This window comes from Diabrotica undecimpunctata, chromosome 9, assembly GCF_040954645.1.
Source record: "Diabrotica undecimpunctata isolate CICGRU chromosome 9, icDiaUnde3, whole genome shotgun sequence".
In the NCBI taxonomy this organism is placed as follows: domain Eukaryota; kingdom Metazoa; phylum Arthropoda; class Insecta; order Coleoptera; family Chrysomelidae; genus Diabrotica; species Diabrotica undecimpunctata.
This window is the reverse complement of record NC_092811.1, coordinates 110,608,221-110,621,932: the sequence shown is the minus strand read 5'-3', so window position 1 is coordinate 110,621,932 and position 13,712 is coordinate 110,608,221. Positions and strand designations below refer to the sequence as shown.

Sequence of the window (13,712 nt, the reverse complement as noted above, 5' to 3'; positions counted from 1 at the left end):
GATAAGGCAGCTTTTGTCTACTTTAGAACCAGCCAGTCACGCTTGAACAGTTTCCAGATACAATTCATTTTCTATCACAAAACACGGAACCTGCTAGATCAGTTCAATTTCTTGGTATTCATATTGACCAGAATCTGAATTGAGGGGAACAAATACAAAATACAACAAAAAAACTGAATAGAGCCTGCTACTCATTAAGAGTATTAAAGAGCTATCTAGACCAGGGGATTTTACTATCAGTATATTATGCAAACTCTTATTCTATTATGCGATATGGAGTAATCTTCTGGGGTGCTGCAGTAGATAGCTCAACTGTCTTTATAGTCCAAAAAAAGGCAGTCCGTGTGATCTTAGGATTAAAGGCGGGAGAATCCTGTAGAGGCCGATTCAAATCACTCAATATACTCACTTTCTTAGCCATCTATATATTTGAATGTATTATGTTCCTTTTTAAAAAAGTTTCTTTATATTGTCACCTGCTTCCCAATCATGAATATAATACAAGGAGCCTTAATTTGAATTTGCCACTTCACAGATTGTCTATAACAGAGAGAAGTCCTTTGTATGCGTGTGTTAAATTTTATAATAGTCTACCATCTGACATTCAACAGGAAACACACTATAGAGCTTTTAAAAGAAAGGTTTTTCAACACCTAGTTGACATTGAGCCCTATATTGTGGCGGAGTACCTGGCCTATCCTTCTCCTTGAATCAGCATATAAAAATTTACTCCTCTCTACTCTATTAACAATTTAGTGCCAAAAAATGCGATTTTGTCAAATTTTCGCGTACACTGAAATAGGTATTTAAATATAAACATTTTATCTGTGAACCCAAGGATGCATGACTGGACCATCATAATATGGGTAAAAAATACTCGACTAGTATATTGGCTTTCATTGAGCAATTTTTTAATAATACATTAAAACAGATAAAAGTAAATAAACCATACGTAAATTAAATGTTCTTTACAAATAAATGCATTGCACTTGGCACAAATGCGTTCGCATTTTCGATCCATTTTTGATAGACACATGAATCATCGTTTTTTCTTTTGTTGACAGTCGAGCCCTTACCTTAATTGTAGTTACCAATTTTCTCAAGATTTGCAAATTTATGATCCATTATGTTAACACCTTCTTTTCTTTTTATATAAAAATGTATCATTTTTGGTTTCTTTTTTTCTGTTTTCACAGCTTTATTGTTTTGGGTACGTAACTCACCAATGTAATATTTTAGCAAAATCTAAAAGAAGAACAATTTACACGTCTTTCCTTGTTTGTTTTCATTTCTTTTGGAATATCTCTTTTATTTTTTCTAATGGTTCCAACTGCACTAATTTTCAAGTCAGCGCTTGTAAATACAATTTTGAACTACTAGATTTCTGGATCTATGGCGTATTGAACTTATTAATTTATTCACAATATTTAAGCTCAAATTACTTTGAATTTTATCATCTATCTGTCTTACAGTTATATTTTGTCATCAATAGCATATCCACTTTCTGATTCATATAGCGATAAGAACTTAATACCATGCTTGGCTGGCTTACTAGGCTTATATTGGATAAATCCACATTTACCACGAAAGCCAAGTAATTGTTAATTAATTGTTATATCAATTTTTGATATTATTACAGTTTTACACTGATTTATAAACATATTCCACACAGAGCAATTGTCAAATAGCTGTCAAAGTGTGGATACGCATTTTTAAATACTCTGCATTTTAACGTTATAAACAATAGTAAACTAAAGGAAGAAAATTTAAAAGCCTTTATTCCGGGTCACTTATTAGAGAGCAAGGGTTTAAATCGGGATATTAATACTCAATTTGATACTGTATATTTACAGGAAAATATTGAATCCCCTTCACGTATCTTAAATATTAAACGAATGCATAACAAAATTGAAAAAAATTTTACAATTGAGTATATTGAAAAACGAACTGTTATTGTAGCTTTTGAAGATAATATTCCGCCACGGTATGTTATTATAAATTGAGTTTTTTGTCCAGTCGAACAATTTGTAGGTAGGGTTACTCAGTGTTATAGGTGTTTGAGGTACGGTCACATTTTAAAACAAAAAATTAAAAATATGATCAAAAATAAAATTTCTTTTATAAAGGCCAAGTAAATTAATGAAAACTCAGAGGCTCTAGTCTAAAATAAGTTTTCAATTTTATCCAACTACATACGTTAAAAATTTTCCTAATATTACACAAAATAAAATGTTCCAATTTACTTCTAAGGCAGCTACGAGTACTAATTTTAATCCAACTTTTCGGCAAAACTCGAACAATTACTCAGTTCCTAACAAAAAGGGAAAAGCCAATTCTTCTCCTACTGTATCTTCCAGCTCTGTTCAGCCACCTCCCATGTTTAACTTCAGATTTGGACAATATCAACCTCTACCTGCTAATCCACCCCGTTCCTCTTCTCACAGTGGAGAAAGGGAGAACCAAGATATTGCTCGAGCTATAACTAACTTTGTAATTAGTTTTTTTTTTTAAATATACGCACATTGGACGATTTGAAATCATTAGATAATGAAATAATAAATCATGAAATTACTTCTGTATTGGAGGGTACAAAAAGGTTACATAATTTTTTCTGTCTTAAATAGATTTAAAATCATGCAATTTAATTGTAGATCTGATATCGCCAACAAAAACAATTTAACACATTTTTTAAATGACAATGATATTGATGTTGCCTTGTTGAGTAAGACATGGTTTAAACCCGATAAACAATATAATTTCAAGGATTATAAGATTGTTCTTCGCGACCGATATGGCGGTTACGCGGTAGTTGTGGCATGAGCTGTGTGACATGATGCGCCGTCTTATTGAAACTGTAGCGTTTTAAATTTTATAATACGTACCTGTTTGTTTATCTCGTCAGTACGCATAAAGATTGCCATAAAATTTGTTTTTGTCTTTTACGAAAATCCTTAATGCGTAAATTACGCTGGATATATTTTTTGTCTATGTGTTATTTCGACAAATTTAAAAGAGTGGTTTTTTTCGTTGAAAACGATTTGTTTACATTCGAGTCCCCTAATATAATATTGCAAGTCAGGTATACGGTTTTTCTAAGACGTATTAACTGAGAATATTTTTTTTGTCTTTGTTTACATTAATATTCCCCTATTCTCTGTGGTATTGTGAGGTAAAAAATTTCCAGTTACCCAATTTAAAAGTAGATGTTTCGAGATTATTTTTTGTCGGTTCGTTGCTAATAACTAGGTCAAGTGGAGGGTAGATTGTTTGTTTTAAGTTTGTAGGCAAAAACTAGCTGTGAGACGTAAAGGGAAATTTATTTTATGGCATGGAATTTGTAAAATTTAACGCAAAGAGGAGTCGACATTTAATTTCCAAGCATGGCAGACGTGGTAGAATGGAGTCAAGCGATAGATCTGAGACAGAAAAGATGTTTGAGTAATTAGGAATCGCGTGTCGATTCAATTTCTTTGTGTTATGTTTTAAGACCGGTTAAGGTGATAATACTCTTTGCAATATGGCAGTTTAAAACAGAGTAATCACTATAAGATTTGTGCACCGGCACTGAAGAAATTTTGTAAAATAAGTATTATATAGAATGTTCCCGTCGATAGCTTGATTTCCTCCACCGAGTTCCTGTTTCAATCGTTCCTGCCTAAGTATGGAAATGGTTTTCTTTTGTTCGAGTTGAGAGTTTTGTCCTTTGCAGCTCCAATCCCAGAGAAAGTAGCAAGTTTTTTTTGAAGTTAAGTGAAACAAGTGAAATTAAGGTAACAATTAACATTTTAAATTTTTAAGTAAAGACAGACTCTTTTTTTTGATAATTATTAATAATTACTTTCATTAAAATTTAAAAGGATTTGTAATATTTAATAAATTGTAAATTTTATGGTTTAACTTAGCTGTCATTTTAATTGTTTTTTTTTATTTAATGTTAACATATGACAGCTACCTTTATTATTTTCGATATTTATTTGTTTTAAAAAAAGGTTAATCTCTGTGCGGTAACATTTGTAAGTTTTTGTAGTATCTCCAACCCCTTTGTAAACGGAGTTTGTAAACGGACACATGTAAGTTTTTTTATTCTGTATTTGGCAACTATTTATATAGTATATTTTTTTATCCATTTATATTTTTGTAACTGTTTGTTAAAAACACAAATAAATGTTTAATTTATTGCTTCAACCATTTTGTTTGTTTTTATTTTAGAAAATCTCCTAACCGTTTTGTATGTTTACTTTTTAGGAAGGAAGAAACTTTCTTTCCTCCAGTAGGAAGTTTTCTCGAAGCGGCGTCCCTTTTAAATAGCTAGAGGTATTTCTTCTTGTCTTTTTTTGCCCATTTGTCCAGGAGATTTATGTAAGTAACCCCTTGTTTTCATATTTTGGTAGTTACCCCAATCTCAACCCTCTTGTCTTTTACTTACCCACGACCCCAGCTCCCCAGCAACCCCCTGAGTGCCGTTCGCATAGTAGCGTTTATTTTGCTTGCCCTATTTTCGCCCCCATAGTTTCTGTCCCCTATTTCTACCCCTATGTTCTTACCCCGAGGTAAGCAGATAATATAATTCGTTACAAAACGACAGCTCCTGCACATTATGGTCATTCAATTGGGGAATGAAAAATGCAGTAATCATGGCTTTATAGCGGTCACCAATAACTCTAACGTTCTGGCCAGCATCGTTTTTGAAGAACTACGGTCCAATGATTCCACCAGATTATAAAGTACACCAAACAGTCAGTTTTTGTGGATGTCATGGTCTCTCAACATACATTTGAGGATTATCATAACTCCAAATAGGGTTTTGTTTGTTGACGTAGCGATTCAACCAAAAGTGAGCTTCATCGCTAAACAAAATTCGCGAGTAGTAAAGAGTTGTCGAGACAATGATGATGAAGATAATATTAAAAATTTTATTTATATTTGCTGCAAAAATATATAAAGGCTATCGAATTAATTAAATATTTTATGGTTTTATCTTCTACCTGTGCCGTGCTAGATTATCGTGCATTAGCTAGTAAATTAGCTACACTAATTTTGTTGACGTCATCTCGCAAAAGGCATGCCGACGATCTTTTAAACCATTCTCTCAGTCTTCTAAGTCATGACGTTCTTTTTCAAACGTGACCTTCTTCTTTCGTCTATCTTGCCCTGTATTATAAAATAAAGTACATTATTAAATTACTTTGGGTAATGCATAACATAGCTAAAATATTCCAGTTTGCAATTTTTAACTGTTCTGACCACGTCCGTAATTTTGCCCATCCTCTGTAAAACCACCTCGTTACAACTCGACTCCGCTGTACCATTCTCCGATACACCCAGATTTTAAAGACTTCCAGTTTTCTGAGAAGTATGTCCCTTAATGTCCAACTTTTGACACCATATAAAATGTTTATATCTTTAATATTTTATGTTTTAGGTATCTCATGTCCAAGCTCACTTACGAAACGGAAGACGTTGTAGTGCTGAAAAGGCCTTTCTTCGTCCTGCTGCTGCGAGATCCAATTTAAAAATTCTTACTAACAGCAGAGTAGTTCAAATTTTAATCGATCGATTTACCAAAAAGGCTTATGGTGTTCAGTATGCCAAGGATAAGCAATACTTTAACGTTTTTGCTAAAAAGGAAGTTATTGTTAGTGCTGGTGGTCTTAACTCGCCACAGCTATTGATGCTATCTGGAATTGGTCCAAAAGAAGATTTAGAACAGCTCGGTAAGTATTAAATATGTATATTTATATAGTTCGTATTTCGTTTACTTTTATAGTGATCATTTTTAATTTAACTACCTTCTACATGTTTCTTCTTTTGCCTTCTCCTTAATAGAAGTGGACGATTATGATAGGCTAGTTTTCTATGCCTAAGGCTAATCCAGTTACCGTTGACGCACTTTTATGTGAAAACATTCCTTTTTATTCCTTAATCTGAAATGGTTTTCTATATATTCCTTTTATTCTTCCAACATTTCTTCAATATTAATGGTATCAATGCATATTTTTCCTTTCTAAAAATTTCCATGTAAATAATAAATCAAAAAAGCAAAGAAGCAAGAATGGATGACAGATAAAATATTGCACATAATGGAAGAGCGAAGGAAATTAAAAGGCAGATGTGTCAAAAAATACAATAAGTTGCATAAGAGTATATGTTTTGTATAAAACTTAATGAGGTCGCTGGTTAAATGATAATCGATAAATAATAATAACGAAAAAATGAAATAATTTGTTTGTAAGTAAATTAGCGAAAAATAGCAAATGTTCGTAAATAGATATGTAAAATAAAATGCAATTCAAATAACAATTGGCAGATTTAATATCTTATTGTCAATTCTATATGAAATTCACTTACCTTATGTCTGTGGTTGGGCCTCGCTCGGAGTCTAAGGTCTAAGGGTAAAAAATGGGATGCACACCCGATGCTGGTTTGCTTGGTTCTGTCCACGATGAGAGGTTGTTGTAAAGTGGCCGATCATACGAAACAAAATATGTATGTACGCGAATCCATTGGGGTGGTTCTTCTGTTCTTAGGACCTCCGTGAATAGCCGTAAATTAAGCTTAAAGTGGCATTTTAAATTTTCTACACAAAGAATGGGTACGTTTCCTTAAGGACTCTGACGTGTTTGGGTTGATAAATGTTTCCCAAAAACATGTTGTTTTCAGACAAGTGAATTCCCAGAACTTGACAATAATTAATCAGCCAATTTGAGTTCGAGAATTTAAAGGATGAACTAAAGCCATATTATACTTAGCTAATAAACTATGATTGAATAAAAGATTTAAAACTAAATAAGGTCATATTCTGAATATTAAAAATAAAATATTTAAATCAGTCTTGATACTTTTCCAAACAGTACCTATACTTATTATTGAAGAACATAAATAGAACAAACGAAGCATGTCTGTCTTTAGAATGTCAAATTTTGACTACTATTAAAGACAAATTAAAAAAATAGAAAAAATGCATCCAAGATGCCCAGAAATAACAGTAAATGAAGAAGTATCAATGGCCATTATAGATTAAAGATGGGAAATGATCAGAAAATAATAAAGTACATAGTTAAATTTGAAAGCTACTAAAGAAACACCAAATCACAGCTCTTACAGCTATTTAACAACATATATGGGAGTGGTCACTTACCAATAGATTGGCTATTGTTAATTTGCATTGCACTTCCCAAAAAGCCAAAGCTAGGAAATGTAAAGCAAATAGATCAATTAGTTTGATAGGCCATGTACTTAAAGTACATCTTACAATGATTCCGTCACGCATATACACCAAATTAGAAAAACACCAAAATGAAGATTCAGAGCAGGACTCAGAAAGATTGAATCATTTTCGGTTTGCAGGATCTAATACAGAAAGCCAGGATGCCAATGAATATAACTGGTTGGTTGTTCATTGTTTATCAAGTTTAAGTTTTATCGGAAATATAGATGGGAGTGACTCTCAGTGTCGATGCTGCTTAATCCTTGCAACGAGTGATGAGTTCTGCTAATTTGATTCGTACTTCCAGTATCTACTCGGCACTAGACGGGGTGGCTAGGTACGAATTATAAATACTTCCCATTTAATATTTAATTAGTATTTATAAAAAGTTTGTCTAAACCGTATTCATTTTACAAATTCCCAATTGTCAATAGAACCACGTGAAAGCCAAACAGGGTCGTACTGATGTGTATCATATGATTTTTAAAAATATTTACTTTTAAAACTGTAAGTGTAAGAATTTATTGAAATTTAATCATTATATCACAATTAAACTAAACTCTAAAAAATAACACGACCAGTAAATAACTTAACAATAACTATAACATAAATATTACACAATATATTAACTTAAAAATCAACACGATACAATTTGAATTTAAAATGCTGGCAAGTTTGGATCTGTAACATGAGAATCTGTCTGGCTTAAGGTAATAAATTATATTTAATAGCCTCTTGACGAATTAAATGGCGAATATTAACACTTGCTCATATTTACAGACGGGAATTTGCTAAATGAATGTACTTTACCATGCAAATTATTTTTAATTTCACTAATAAAATCTGCTGTTTCCAATATCGATTGAAGTGCCTCTGGTAAGGATCTCTTATACTTTCTTTAATGGCCAATATAGTTAAATACTGCTTTTTTTCTGGATAAAATTAAATTCTTCCTCTTTTTCCATATTTTTTATGTTTTATGTAATTTTGAATACAAGATATATTTTGTAGATATACCTGTTATCGCAGATTTACCAGTAGGAAAAAAGATGTACGATCATCCAGCCTTTCTGGGACTAACATATGAAATAAATCAAAACATTGTGTTAGTTCAAGATGAAATATTTGGGAATGTTACAGAAGTATTTAAGTTTTGGAAACTAGGAACAGGAGCTTTAACTTGTACAGGTAAGATATCCTTATTCGTCATTTATTATAATTATACAGTACATTAAGTTTTGGATTAGATATTGCAAATGCATAGAGCGCTAAAATCGGCAACATTGCCTCGTACGAGATGATTGTAATTCTCCGATCCCCTCCACTCCGACACCTATACTGCTAGGCAGGAAACGAGAAAACAGAAAACCATTTAGTAACACATAACAAGGCAAGGGATATGCAACTCCGTCCGTATATTTTTGTTTTGCTTAGGTACACCCGGTTCATTTCTTATGACATAAACTCAATAAAAATACATTGGCCCATTATAAGGCAGTGCATTTGTATAGATTTTTAATAATGTGAACAATTTTTTTGGTTGAATTAAAAATAAAAGCGCATTTCTTTAAAAAGATAAAACAAAAAATATACTCTTATTGAAAATAAAAAATAATTAATAATAAAATAAGAAATAATTCTTTATGTCCTACAGAAATGATTCAAATATGTAACCTTCTACGGCTGAACAGTATCCCAATATGTCATAAAAATGTCTACGGACAAATTTAGGAGTTTATGCTGTAATAGAATGGGAGACTTCTCTTATTCGGTTTCTTAATTTATCCAAATTTTGGGCTCTAGCCTCAGGATGATCATAGATAATGCTTTTGTAATGTCCCAAAAAAAAGTCCATGGGTGTAAGATCTGGAGATGACGCAGGCCACTTAATATCTCTTGTTCCACTGATAACTCTATTCGGGAAAGTATTAAAGTTTAAGTACTCCCTAATTATTCGAGCGTTGTGAAATAAACAGGCATCTTGATGGACCCAAACATTCTCCAGATTTACATCAGGAAGATTTAGAATAGCGGGAAGAACATGCCAGTTCAGACGTTAACTTTTTAAGGACGTTGAGTACGGTAAACAACCCTTCTGTGCTGGTTTTCCCGCTCCCAATACCTCGTAATGGAAGGATTGTGTCTCCCCACTAACGAAACATTAAGATTCAGCAGTAAGATATGTTTAATAAAATTGGGTTCATCATTAGCCTTCGTTATTAGAGTTTCACAAAACTCGATTCTTCGAAAGTAGTCGTCTGGATAAAGCTGCTGCGTTTTCGAATATTTAAAATTCTTATAACTGTGCGTTTTTCACATTTTCGTTAACATCTAATTCCCTAGCAACGCTTCTCCTTTAACGTGTTGAATCTACCTCGATTGTTGCACAAATTTGTGTATCCCGGTATTCTCTTTCCCCAACTTTTCTGGTCACACTTCTTGAGCGTGACCTTTTCTGCAATTTTTAAGGCAATAACAACTCTCAAAATTTTTAATAATATTATGAACTGACTGTACGCAAGGAATTGGTCTCCCCTCAAAAAACACAGAAAATAAATCTACACACTGTTGTCCAGAATAGGTGGTACACTATTGTGTACCACGCTACTTAAACTACTCGTTTTTGTGTTTAATTGATTTTTGAGAGGTGAAGAATTACCACCCAAATGAAAAATAGCCTTCATACAAAACATCCATAAAAAAGGCTTTAACACTGTATATCTATAGATGACGATAAACTTTTCACTTTTAACTTTGCTGACGACCAGGTCATATTAGCTGAGGGTGAGGATGATGTAAGAGATATGATCAGACTAAAGAAATTGCTTCCCGTAGACCTATGTGCATGGAGTACGGTATCGGTAAGTCAACAGTGCAAGACATTTTAAAACAAAAGGATATTTATTTATTTAGTTTCAGAAACGGTCTTCTGTCATAAATAAAAGAACAAAAATGAAAGCCTCGTCTTACGTCGAATTAGGGACGGGTTGGGGAAAAACAAAACAGGATTTTAAACGCAAGGAGATTTTGATGAATCCCTTAGGTGGTTGATTTGCTGGAGAAGTGCTCAGCGGTGGGGACCTAAGTCTAAGCTGAGCTACGAACAACTTTAGAGCTTAACAACTTTATAACTCAGACGAATCAGGACTCTTTTTGAATTTTTCTTCTAACTCGAATGCTGAATTATGAAACAGAGGGTCATAAATTCATCATCATCATCATCATCATGCAACCTCTTCTGTTCACTGCTGGACATAGGTCTCTACCATTTTCGCCACTCTTCACGGTTTTATGCCTTTTATTGCCATTTCTTGGATATTCGTTTAATTCCGTCAATCCAGAGTGTTGGTGGTCGTCCTCTACTGCGTTTGCCTTTTCTTGGGCTCCAGTTAATTGGTTTTCTGGTCCGTTTTGAGTCTTTTCGTCCTGCTATGTGACCTGCCCCATTCCATTTCAGCTTGGCTATAGGTTCGACGACATCAGTGATACCTGTTCTTTTCCTTAGATCTTGGTTCCTTTTTTTTTCACGCCGAGAATCGATCTTTCCATGCGCCTTTGTGCTACTCGCATTTTTTGGGCTGTTGTTTTTATGAGAGTGAGAGTTTTTGCTTCGTATGCCATAATAGGAAGAACCCATTGGTCAAATTTTTTTCGTTTCATAGCTATCGGGATGTTGTTCTTAAAGATGTTTCTTAGTGAACCATACGCCGCCCAAGCAAGTGTTATTCGTCGTTTAAATTCATAAATTCAGTAAATAACAAATCACGATTATGACCTGCTGCAACAAACCAGAAAGTTGCCAACTAAAGTTGATGATTTAAGGCAAAAAAAATATCTATTAAAGGCATTAGAGCAGAAAAATTACCTCTTGATTACTTTAACCAAAAAAGGTGAATGGAAAAAAACTGGTTTAGGAGTGGTTTGAAGCTAAATTTGTACCAACAGTTTAAAAAAATTTAACAGCAAACAATTTACCACAAAAAACTGGGTTGTTGATTGATACCGCACCTTTACATCCTAAAAAGCTTGTAAGTCTCGGCATATGGATTAAGGCATTATTGACTCTATGAAGGAAACTACAGAACAAAATTACTTCGAACCAAAATTGAAGACAAGACTTTTGGAAATCATTCACCATTCTAGACTGTATTCACGAAATCTCATCTCCAAGGGAGCCTGTAAGAAGTGGTTAGACAGTGACGCTATCAACCTGAGATTTGAGCATTTCACGGATGAAAACATTACGACGACAAAACAAAGAGGAAAGTGATGATGAAGAATAAGATAAGTACGTACCTGTGTAAGTACGTACTCGCAGTTACAAGCTGATCATGTGATGCAGATATGATGATATGCAATTCAGAATTAAGAAACAAGTTTTACAATCAAAAACGCAGAAACAAGTGGCAGACTAGTTTTAAAAAGTGTAAAAAATCTAAGTACAAATTAAAAATTGTAAATTAAAATTTAGGAGAAACTAATTTTTTTCACTTCCTTCAACCAGTTAATAACATCCTCAATTTGTGTTATCAGCGGCAACCATGTCAATCAACCCCACGGATTAACGAAAGTCAACTGTATTTGATTTTATCTTGTACGTTTTATTATTTTATTAGTTAATTTTGTTTTTTAGGTGGCGTGGAAGGGTTATTGTATTTTAAAAGCAAAGTATCTGATGACCCAGATCCATTAAACCCTGACGTAGAACTCATATTTTTAGCAGGAACCATTGCAGCTGACAATGGACAATTATATACAAAATTATTCAATGTACCACGTGATACGTATGACAGAATTTGGAAAATATACGAAAAAAAACCAGCATATCAAGTATGTATTTAAAATATCTCTCATAGTTTTAAAGATATCAGATAGAATTCGATAGAAGCACAACAGTTCGATACTGAAGAATTAGCCGAAAAAAAATTGTACAAATGTTCTACAATTGAATCAACAACAAAAGATTATGTACGTTAATTTAAAACAAGCTGTGAAGATTGAATTTGGTGGAACTTACTTCCTTGTTGCTCCGGCAGGACCAGAAAAAACATTCCTATTTTTATTAATATTTGCGAGGACCAAATCGGAAACTTAAATAGTCCTAGCGTTGTTTACCTGGAATAAGTTGCAACTTCATAATTAGATAGACGAACTGAATATGCTTCCTTGAAATTACCGTTAAACAGGCAAATCAATGAACCACCAGCTTACAACATCGCCAAAAATTGCGCAATAGCAAATATTTTGGAGGTATGCAAATTAATAGTTTGGGACGAATATACAATAACCCACAACCGGCAACTGGCGTCACTGGACAGAATTTTTAAAGATATTCGTGACAACCAATACATTTTTGGTGAAGCCATGACTATATTCAGGTGATTTTCGTTAGATTCTTACAATTATTTCCCGATCAGTTGTTGTGTTGTTGACATGCGAGTGTTGTTGCAACAAGATGAAAGTATAATTATTTTTTAAAGCAGTTCTTATACATTGAAAATGGTAAAGTCGCTATTGAGAGCTCAATCGGATTGATCACCTTACTCGCAGATTTTAATTACTACACAAATTTGAAAAAGAAATGACGTAGTCAACTATACTATACCTCACAAATTACAATTAAAAGATGTCAGTTGCCATTATGCTAAATAACATTAATCAATTTTGACTGTGCGATGAAATACAACGTTGAAATGTTAAGGCAACAATCATAAAGGAAAAATACAAAGGAAAGGATGTCTTGATCCCGCGTGTACGGATGATTTTAAGCGACTTACGATTGGATTATCAGCGTCTACAATTTTCCGTGTTTTTGACTTTTGCAATAACGATAAAAAATCTCAAGGCTAACGGTTGGAAATTTTGGGAAATTAAATTTGGAAGTTAAGTATGGGTTAGAAGTTTGGAGAGTTTTCATGTTTCGCGCGTCGGATAACCGTCATCGTTTTATATTTACGCTCCGTAAAACAAAAACAAAATATTGTTAATCATAATAAATTTAGTTAATTAATTTTTTTATAAGTAAATATTATGTTTGAGTATTTTTATTTTTGGTTTTCCATTAATTTTTATAGTTTAAACTTTAATGTTCGGAAGTCCTATAACAAAAATAAATAATAAGCTTAACAGTCTTCCGGGTTGAAGCACCAACAACCAGTGTTGTTTCGCACCAACCCCCACGCCAATCCCCGCGCCAATCACCACCCTAATTCTCACGCCAACCTCCACCCAAACCATCGACGGTATAAATGAACCATCCTCTGTTCCCAGCAGCAGTAGTGCATTGACTGGTGACCAGTGTAGTAGTGTCTGGGGGTTCGGGAGAGTGAGACCTCGGATGCCCTGAAGAAGACATCAGAGGGGATCGAAAGTTCGGCGCAATGAGAATCAACGAGGTTTAACCCGGAAGACTGTTGAGTTTAATATTTATTTTTGTAATAGTATTAATCTTAGCTGTAGATTTAATTGTACTAACAGCGGAAATCTTTCGGAACATTTTATTCAC

General features: G+C 33.4%; 1 protein-coding gene across 1 annotated transcript in view; it reads left to right on the top strand.

Moving 5' to 3' along the window:
• Positions 1-13,712, top strand: part of LOC140449857 (glucose dehydrogenase [FAD, quinone]-like) — a 38,513-nt gene that overhangs the window by 17,086 nt on the left and 7,715 nt on the right. Inside the window, exons 5-7 of the mRNA XM_072543240.1 lie at positions 5,423-5,714; positions 8,219-8,395; positions 11,841-12,037. Coding sequence (XP_072399341.1) covers positions 5,423-5,714; positions 8,219-8,395; positions 11,841-12,037 — 666 coding nt within the window. The remainder of the gene's footprint in view (positions 1-5,422; positions 5,715-8,218; positions 8,396-11,840; positions 12,038-13,712) is intronic.